The 10,798-nt window shown below is 32.0% G+C and overlaps 1 protein-coding gene across 3 annotated transcripts; it reads left to right on the top strand.

Moving 5' to 3' along the window:
• Positions 1–3,521: 3,521 nt before the first annotated feature.
• Positions 3,522–10,761, top strand: LOC144837446 (mitogen-activated protein kinase kinase kinase 20-like). 3 transcript variants are annotated; one of them, XR_013611491.1, is made up of 5 exons: positions 3,545–3,605; positions 7,372–8,268; positions 9,090–9,213; positions 9,468–10,299; positions 10,370–10,761. XR_013611491.1 is itself a non-coding variant. In XM_078692559.1 (4 exons), exons 2-4 carry the CDS (start codon positions 7,393–7,395, stop codon positions 9,497–9,499), a joined length of 1,032 nt encoding a protein of 343 aa, XP_078548685.1. In that variant the 5' UTR covers positions 3,522–3,590; positions 7,372–7,392; the 3' UTR covers positions 9,500–10,761. The 3 variants fall into 3 exon arrangements, 2 of the variants coding, with proteins under 2 accessions (XP_078548685.1, XP_078548684.1); XM_078692559.1 differs by having other exon boundaries at positions 3,522–3,590; positions 9,468–10,761; XM_078692558.1 differs by having other exon boundaries at positions 9,468–10,761.
• The last annotated feature ends 37 nt before the right edge of the window (positions 10,762–10,798 follow it).

Genomic DNA, 10,798 nt, shown 5'->3' with positions numbered 1-10,798 from the left:
GCGTGGGAGTTGTTTAGTTGCAGAATCGTTTTAACTTTTATCTTTCTAATTTGTTTTCGGGTCAGCGTAGGAGAGAAGGCAAGAAGGAACAATATTGTGGACATTTATTATTCATTTAATTATTCATCTTGTGATATTATTGTATTTGAAAGGGGGGTTTCGGGTATTTATTTGACAATAAGAAGATTGTTGATATTTTGTCTGGAAGGATTGGGAATTTCGGAAATTGTATAAATTGTGTGGGGAATAGGGATACTGTATCATTGTTTGAGAATTGGTTGGGTTTTTTTTTGTGGGGATTTTTTTTGTTGAAGGGGGGGGGGGGGGTGTTGGATTAGAAAGGAAAGAATTGCGTTGCACAAACGTGCTTATTAAATTTACTTTTTACATTTATATGTGTACAGTTGTGGCTATTTACCGTTGTGTTGTTTACCGGTGGTTACCAGAAATTACATGTCCGAAAGAGCCGTAGTTGCGGCTGTGTGACAGCAACTAACATATAATTTAGTGAAAGTATGATAAAATGATTTATTTTTGAAAGAATTATGAGATCAATAAAAGAAAAAATGAAAACTGTTAATCATGAGTATCACTTTTCATTCTGAGGAGCTATAACAAATTGAAATTTATTGGAATGATGAAAATAGGTGACCAAAGTTATTCACGCTTTTGCGCATGATGATGTCATAAAACATTTAAAAATTGTATATCATGCGAAAGATAATTGATTGACCTATCCAATATCAAACTAGATTTAATTCGTCACTATGACGAATTATAGGTTATATGCATTGATTTAAATAAAGATAATTGATTTTTAAAAGATATATTGACTGATTGATTTTCTCAGAATCTTTAATAATATTTATAATATATGATAGGACCTTGCTAACGCGAATACAATAGCCGGTATCACAATCCGATCAAAGATCCCTCCGCGTATACTCTCATAAACCACATTTGTTACATAGTAATAAAGACATACTTACTTTTTATCTAGATTTCATTATAAATCATGTGCATAATCTATATAATACACCAAGAAATAAAATTGATCGAACAATACGGATAACAAAAAAAAACTTATTTCGTTCGATCTCGGTACCTTGAATGCCATAGATACGAGCACAGACCACCGAGCCATACACAACTGACTAAAAGTTGTAGAAAGATTCTTCCGTGTATTTACTATACAGAACCACTTTGGTGAAGATAGATTATTACATACCGCAATGAATTATAATTTTTTACTATGATGACATCTTTAAAAATTTAAAAAAAAGATGCACTGTCAAACTATATACTTTTTTGAAAATAAATTTTAAAAATGTTAAGCGCACATACACATGCGTTATATGCGCTACACACGTAATTGTATTGCCATATGATGAAATATGACCTGAAATTTATGAGTACCAAATTTTGTTAAAAGTGATTCATGCTTGTGAAGATATGATTACAAACGTGATTTTGTAAAATCGCGCGTAGATCGCGTAATTTTAGATTGCACACCGTGAAAACATAACCACATCGATTCCAGGCCATAAGGAATATACTCTGAAAAATTGACTTAGCTAGATGAAACTCAAGATAATTGACGGACAAAATAGTGCTAAGGAAAGAATAAATAAAGAAATATATAAATAAATAAAGATCCTGACAGAATCAAGAGGTTATATGCATGATAATTCATAACCTAAATATGGGGGAAAATGGAATACGGATAATAATAATAATAATAATAGTTCATTCTTATATAGCGCATATAAGCAAGCTCTTAATGCGCTGAACATTATTACCCCAGTCATTTCCTGATCAAACACCTATGGAAACATACTCCCATATATGCAGCTAGTAATCAGCGCAAAGTTGTGTCTTGATCTAACCGGGTTCCCAATTATACACCTGGGTGGAGAGAGGCAAACGTAAGTAAAGTATCTTGCCTAAGGATACAAGCAATGCGGCGAGAGTTGGATTCGAACCTCGGTCTAACGATCAGTAGTCGAAAGTCCAACACACAGCGCTATTAAATGTGATGAGCTATGACAAAAGAGACAAAAGTTTTTTCATTAAAAATGCGCGCAAATTGTCCAATTCGAAGTGCTCGTATGACGTGATTTTAAGTCGAAATGGTTTAAAAGTTGGTAAAATTACTAGAAAAGGCTAGAAAAACATATTTCACACAAAAAAAAGATGTTTTTAGCGCTACGTGGGCACCGCGCGAGTAAAATTTGCGTGCTCATTGAAATTTTTACATGCTTAAAATGACATGAAACGCATAGAAAATTGATTTTTCGCATTTTAAAATTTTAAACTTTTAGTAAAACATGAAAGTTAGCGCATGATATAAATTACACATTTGTCAAGTTTCAATTTAAATTGTTTTATGGTTTTCGATTCGATAAGTTAAATATGTGAAATTCATAAAATCGTGCGTAACTTATGCTGAGCAACTCGGACGGGACCGAAAACCTTATTACGACATCTTCAGATAGAGGTCAATCTGATAAAGTTATACAATGTTATGTTGAGAAGATTTATAGATACACGCACAACATTTTTGGAAAGAAAGAAGAATAAGATAGAAAAAAAAAGATTGTGACAATAACAAGGGGTTATCCGCGGATATCCAATTACATTATGATAAAGTGAATTTTAAAAGAGATTTAAAACTAAGATATCTCTATTAATAGAGATATCTTTATTAATAGAGATATCTTAGTTTTAAATAGAGATATCTTTTTTTAATCAAAAAAAATGTTTTCTATTAAAAACTAAGATATCTCTATTTAAAACTAGATATCTTAGTTTTTAATAGAGATATCTCTATTTGCGCAAACTAAGATATCTTAGTTTTTAATAGAGATATCTTAGTTTTTAATAGGAATATCTTAGTTTTAAATAGAGATATCTCTATTAATAGAGATATCTTAGTTTTAAACTAAGATATCTTACTCTTATATCTTATCTTTATTTCCGAATAAATGACAGGTTGGCGCGCCATAGCAGTATGATCAATTCACTGAATTATTTATATTTTAATATTTGGTAATATAAATATATGGAAAATGATCGTCTATTTGACACCCTAAAAATGCGTGTTTTTTTATAAAAGGGTAATCCCGTTCAGCAAAAACACGTAGCCGCATGAAATCTTCGAGTAATTCGACCCTATCACTAAGCCAAATAATTAGGTACGACGAGTTTGCATGGGTACTGGTTGCGTTGGTTTGGGTACCCGGTTAGCCAAATTGGGTACGAGTTGCCATGGATAGGTCTATCGCTCTGGAGGGGCTTTATAAGCGGCGGCGCATGTGGTTTAATCCTCTCCTGTGTTATTTGGCGCTGGCACCCAGCCTCATGTCTCAATTTCATATTTTATTGTATTTTAATCAAAACTCAAGTAGATTTATATTATAGAGAGATGTCAAATTTGATAACTTACTATTATGCTGGCCGCAGTAGCCTTCCATACACGTTTCATATTGTAACTTTTCGCGCGCAGCAGCGGCACTGTTTTGCCGCGCCGCACGTCGTGCTTACAGTAGTACTGTATAATATAGTTTATAAATCAGTCATAAACTTCAGTCGTACGTACCTTAATTGTAGGTTAGAAATATTAGTTTAAAATGGATAAATTACTATAATTGTTGAATCACTTTGTTTTAGATATATTTAGGATACTATGGATATTAATGTTATTGCATTTTGAGAATCTATATTATAGTTTTTGATTGTGTATAGGCTAGGACTAGCCTAGGCCTAGGCCTAGTTCGAGGGGTGAAGTAGTTATCCGACAGTATGTTGACGAGTCTAGGTCTACGGGGTTCCAGGACGATACGGCCCTGAGACGATTCGGCCCGGTCCTACTAAACACCACCAGATACCTACTAGAGCAATAAATCCTACCACCAGAGAGCAGCTACCTGATTGGAATTGATTATTAAGGGTATATTGCAAATTTCAAAGTTTAATTCTTTCAGAAACTGATAAAATTGAAGTTTAAATTTAAATTTCTCGCCGTCGTATTCCAGAACCGAATGCGTTTGATAAACATTATAGCAACGAAATGAACGCATTCATCCGTGTCTCTTGTGTATTGTATTCAACAGTCAACTATGAGGCGCTACCGATGCTTTTTTGTTACTTTAGTCAGTCACATAAAATACTGTACACCAATCGATTGCGCGATTAGTCTTTCTTTTGACATATTGTTTTTATCATGTTTTGTATGTCAAAATCGGGGTCACAGTGCATATCGGCCGCTGGTTATGGAACGTCCAAAATCATGAAACGCCAAAAAGGAAAAAATATGTATTCATTTCGGCCGCCAGAATCGTCAATATTGTTAATAATGTATGACACGCCTTAATTGTCGCCTGAATAGACGTGCGTAGAATCACATTCACACAGCCGATGTATGACTTACCGTGGAGGGATTAGTTTAAGTAGGCCCTAGTTTTAACTAAAGTAATTTCTACCATCAATATGTTTTCTTTGAAATGTCACTTTCTCAGTTAAGCTACACACAAGCAATCAACAAAAACGATCATATTTTGATTTGCATAGAGTTGCGCTATCAATATTTTACTATAATTAGTCGGCTTCCTCCTGAGCCCTACAACCCCTCCCCCTTAAAAATACTAAACTAATCCCTCCATAAGTCATAAATTGGCTGTGTGAATACGCAGGTCTATTCAGGCGACACGATAGGCACATGTATACACCCTTTTTGACAATTAAGGCGTGCCATACGTTATTAACAATATTGACGATTCTGGCGACCGAATGAACAATACATATTTTGTCCTTTTTGGAGTTTCATGATTTTGGATGTTCCATAACCGGCGGCCGAAATGTCTGGTGGCCGAAATGATCAGACACCAAAATCGGTAACGATAACATAACGAATAGCATACGATAACATTTTTTTTGCACATTAATTTTAATTATTTCCCTTTGTCATCGTTTTCGTGCACACTGGGTGCTGTAGGAATTGTTATTATATTATTATAAATTCAATCTCTCTTATGGCATTAAGAGCTTGGCAATTAAATAAAAAATGTTGTATAATTTCTATTTCACCACTCTGGCATATAGTGCAGTGGCCAGATATTTCTTTAGACATAAAATACACGGTAATATCAAGTTAAAACTTCTGTTTTATTTTCTCTTTCCACATTCCTATTCTATGATGAGTTTACTCTATTTTAACATATGATTACCATCACTGACAAAAGGTAGTTGGCATTAAGTTTTATTTATTTTTAATAAATGTTATAGTGTACAGAAACGAATTTCTGATTTTAATTGACCAAATAAATTCATCAGTAGCGCCTCATAGTTGACCGTTGAATACAATACACAAGAGACACGGATGAATGCGTTCGTTTCGTTGCTATAATGTTTATCAAACGCATTCGGTTCTGGAATACGACGGCGAGAAATTCAAATTTAAACTTCAGTTTTATCAGTTTCTGAAAAAATTAAGCTTTGAAATTTGCAATATACCCTTAATAATCAATTCCAAACAGGTGGCTGCTCTCTGGTGGTGGGATTTATTGCTCTAGTAGGTATCTGGTGGTGTTTAGTAGGACCCATTCGGCCCGGGACTATTCGGCCCACTTTTCGTGTGACGATTCGGCCCACTTTTGTGCCGAAACATCCCACTTTGTAGGCCGAAACGTCTCACTTTAGACCAAATTCATATTAAAGATGTATTGTCCCTTTGACTAATTCCAAAAATTTGTTTTAAAATATATTCCGAAAAAAAGTGGGTCATGTTGAAGTATCATAATATAGTTATTAACTTTCACTAAAAATTAGTCCAAAAAAAATAATTTAACCGAAATACAGACATTTTTTGGTTCAAAAAATAACTTTGACTTCCAGTCAAAGTTTTCGATCAAAACATATCTCATAATGCAACGCGCTTGTTTGGCTACTTTGTATGCATAATCATAAAACTTCCTCGCGAACTGTGTGAGAACACCTTCTCAACCGTGACGAGTTGTAAACAATCCTAATTAGCATCATGCATAATGCATACTCATGGTTTGAAATCTTTGTTTACTTTTGCTCGTGACGATTTTCCAGACAAAATGTAATCAAATTAATTTACCTGTTAATTACGTAAAGTTGTTGTTTTTGGCTCGAATTTTTGATTTAAAGTGAATAACTTTAATATTACTTTGATATGGCCAATTTAAAGATGTATTGTCCCCCAAAAACATGAAAAATGAAGATTAATTAAATCAGACTTTGAATATGTTATTTGGTAGTTTTGATAAAGGTAATCACTTCCATAGAAAAAAAAAACAAAAAAAAAAATGTTTTCACTTATAAAATGACAAAATAAATGGTTAAATTCAACCAAAAATCCATTGGCTGGCAGCCAATTTGACCATTTTTTGCTTTAAATTACATTTTTGCAGGTAAATACATTTTTTTTTCGATTCAATTTTTGGTCAAAGTGGATAACTATTATGTTACATTCAAATGGAATATTCAACCAAATTTTTTTTCAGAATTATTTTTTCAGGGGGACAATACATCTTTAAATTTAGAATATTTTTTTTTTCATTTTTTGTGTTTCAAGGGACAATACATCTTTAATTTTTTTTTGTATTTATCAAGTTTTTAAAGGCGTTTAACAATCCGTATTTTATTGATATTGACAATGTTGATATAATATATATAATAAATTACTAAAAAAAAATAATTTTATATTCAATTTATTACTTCGAAAACCCTGTTTATTTCGTGCATTCGCCAAGCGGCCAACTTGTAACTTGTTTACACGATTCGCATGACTAAAAAAATAATGATCATTTTTCAACAATGTTTTCAAAATATTTGCTTTATTGCATGTTTATTCCTAGTAGTGCTACCCTATCGTCTCTCTGAAAATAAAGTTTGGCGAAAAAAGCTTATTTTATGCTTATAAAATGCATATCAAAGTCGTTAAAATTTAAGTGTGCTGAATCGTCTCAGGGGCAAATCGTCCCAGGGCCGAATCGTCCTGTTACTGTCTGCGGAATGGTTTGTTTTTAGTTGCTATGGCAACAGGGATAGTGTTGAAAAGGCGACGGGATGTTATGTTTAGGGTGATCCCTTAATTGCTTACATTTGTTGTATGTATTTTGTACTTTAATAGTTTTATAGATCTCGTAGATTGTCAGTTATAGTTTTTTCCTTCATAAGTGATTTTCATATATGTTTTACAAACACGTTTAAATATTCGTCATTATAATAAATGACATTTCCATCCAATGATGGTTTATCTGTGTTTGTTTGTTGTCCTGTCCGGTCGCTAGACTAACACAAAATAGGCCTACATTATTTACAAAAAAAATTATAATTTATGCATAGATACCCTAATCTTGAGGAATAATGATGGCAGGTAATGAAACAACACGATATTCATATCCTGGGATTCCAGAAATACCACAAGATGATGTTGAATTTGGAAAAGAAATTGGACGAGGTGGAACAAGCTATGTGTTTCAAGGCATTTGGAAAACTAAAGATGATTTTCCAGTTGCAATTAAACATCTTCACAGAAATGTTCAAGAAATTGAATTCATTGCACTAAAAATGATTAAAGACGATAAAGAAAATAAACATAAAATCGGTAAAACGTTCATCGCACATATATTAGGACTCATTACCAAGCCCCCATTGACCTGTATTGTACTGGAATATGCAGAAAATGGGTCATTACTAGAATATTTAAGCCAGAAACGGAAACAGCAGCAACCTCTTGAGCATGACAAATTTTTTACATGGACCCGCCAAGGCGCCCTCGCAATGCAATATCTTCATGAGTGTAAAATAATTCATCGTGACATCAAATCAGCAAATTTTGTAATTACTGATAAATATAATTTGAAACTTTGTGACTTTGGAATTTCCCGTATAACAGACCAGACAATTACAACAACATTTGCTGGGTCTATTCCATGGATGGCCCCTGAAAGTCACGATGAGGCTTTTTCTTTGAATACAGACATAGAAGTCTCACCGCGTTCGGACATTTACTCATACGGTGTAGTGATATGGGAAATGTGGACTTGTAGAAAACCAGAGGTTTCTATGAAGGTGAATGGTATGTATCCGATAGTTGAAGGAACACCCCCTAAGTTAAAGGATATGCTGCATAGTTGCTGGGAGGTGGACAGAAAAAAAAGGCCAAGTATTCCAGACATACTGCAAACTATGGAGGATTTGTCTGTTACAAAGGGGATTGAAGTCAAAGATTTTATAGAGGTACAGCAGTGTTCATAAAAAATGTTTTTCATTAATGTTTACCTTTTCTAATGCTCTTTTTTCAGCGAAAGTACTGTTTATGACCTAATAGAAACTTGTACAGTTTTAAGTCACTACTGAAATAAATATGCAACACATTACTCTGTACCGTTCACTTTATTTAACCGAGTAATGTGTTGCGTAGTTATTGCATAAGCATAACAAGTGGTGGAAGATATGCAAATAAGTCATTGCGTACAAAAAGAGTAAAAGACGTCACAACACAGCTTTAAGTCACAAATCATTTGTTCTGATGTTATACTAAAACAATCCTTGCCGGAAATGGCACATATACTTTAAATATGAAACAACATTTTTGAAAAATAAAGCTGCTATTTTAACAAATAATTTTGAAATTAGATTTTAACATTTCATAAAATCCCCACTTTTTTTCCCCCAAAATAGTCCCACTGTACAAATAATATTTTCATTATTTTCATCTAAATTGTTGTTGTATTGATACCAGACAACTGGTAGTGACAATGATGCTGTAAATGTATAATGAATTATTTATTTTCATGTAATACTTGAAGTTAAATTATCGATTTCAATTTTCAAGATTTTAACTTTATTGTAAAAAAAAATTATTATTTGAAATTTGACTTCTTTAAAGACAATTTACAGTATAAAAAGACATTTAAAAATTAAGTAAAAAAGTATAAAATTATACAGTATGAAATGTTTTAATTCATATTAAAACTACAAATATATAAAAATACATGCATGCCCTCCTTTGAAAGTTCTTAAATGACAACTCTACCAATCTAATGTTCTGTTTATAGATGCCAAATGACAGAAAATTACCTGGTAATGACGATGATGCTGAATATGAAACATTAAAATATTCAGATGTAGCAATGCAGCTCAGAAAATTTGGTGATCGATTAGTGGATGGTGAAGTAGAAGGTCTAGAAATTAAACACCTATTAAAATATATATATATCTAACACTATACCTACCTAGATGATAAGTCTCTTCCACTTACAGTACTGTAGCTACCAAATGATATCAAATTATCTTTTCAAATACACCATTTACTAGTTTCAAAGCAGTGCACAGACATGACTTGTATATATTATATAACTTGTAATTGGATTCACAATCACAGTAAAGTTAAAAAAGTACAGTAGTAATAAACAGTTGATATTGATTTTTTTTAGGTATATTTGGTGTTTGGGGAATCATTGATTAGACATTTGCAGGCACTGTTTTCTCATACTTGAAGCTGAAATGAAAGAAAAACTGACGCAGTGTTTAATAAACGAATGAGGTTCATACACAAACTGAAAGATGAATATCCACAAACTGAGAGTATTGTGTACTGTACTGTACATCAATTTCTATTGCAGACAAATTTTATGCAGATTTATAAAATGTAATTTCTTTTTAATAATAGAAATATAGTGTTAAACATATCTAGAATGTATAAAATGACAAGGAATAAGTTTTTATTTTGTGTGCTATGAATGCATGTTAAATTAAGTTTTCTAGTATTGTATATTAATCTATATATTTGAGGAAATAAAAAAATTATTTCCATTTATTGTCATTTGATGAATGAATGAAATCATCTTCTACAATAAAAACAATAACTAATACATTATCTAAATGGTGTGTGGTCATCATATCAGAAAGATAAGAACAGATTATTATTAATTATACTTTCAAAATAAAATGTAACTTAATAATGGCAGAAACAAAACTTCTGAAGCAATTTATATTTTTAATATCTAATTAGAAAATGTTGGTGTTTCTTTAAAATCTCAATTCAGAATCAAAAGAAGGGTTATTAATTTACTCCATAAAATAATGAAATGACTGATTAATATTTAATACATTTTCATTTCATTATTTATTCGGTCTATTTTAGTATATACATAACCAAAAAAACTGAAATTGGGAAGACCAGGGTCAACCTAAGTGGACTTAATCACTGTAGCTGAGCCGGTTGACTTCATTAGATTTAGAACTCACTGTATGTTTTAATAGATAGTCAATATTAGTATTTGATTAACCTATGCTTCATTAGATTTAGAACTCACTGTATGTTTTTAGTAGATAGTCAAGATATGTATATAAGTTGGTGATTGCATAGAATATGAATGAATGTTATTGCCTGTAGTAGTTTGCGTACAACAAATTGTTGGCATTAAGGCTTGGTTCCCACTAAGACAAAATGCATAGCAAGGAGTTTGCGCAACATAATTTGACCAATCAACAAGCAACTTTTAAGATAGTAATTTAGTTTTGATTGGTCAAATTGCCTGGGAACCATGCTTATTGTGCCAATTTTCATGAAATACCTAATCTGTTAATGTGTATAAACAAATAACTAATGTTTAAAAAAGTAATAATGCAATAAACATTTCATTTTGTGAAAGTATGATAAAATCAATCAATCAATCAATCAGATAAATAAAGTATGATAAAATGATTTATTTTGTATGAAGGAATTATGAGATCGATAAAAGAAAAAATGAAAACTGTTAGT

This window comes from Antedon bifida, chromosome 3 (genome assembly GCF_963402885.1).
Source record: "Antedon bifida chromosome 3, ecAntBifi1.1, whole genome shotgun sequence".
Classification (NCBI taxonomy): Eukaryota; Metazoa; Echinodermata; class Crinoidea; order Comatulida; family Antedonidae; genus Antedon; species Antedon bifida.
The sequence above is the reverse complement of the archived record's forward strand: the minus strand, read 5'-3'. Positions and strand labels throughout refer to the sequence as shown.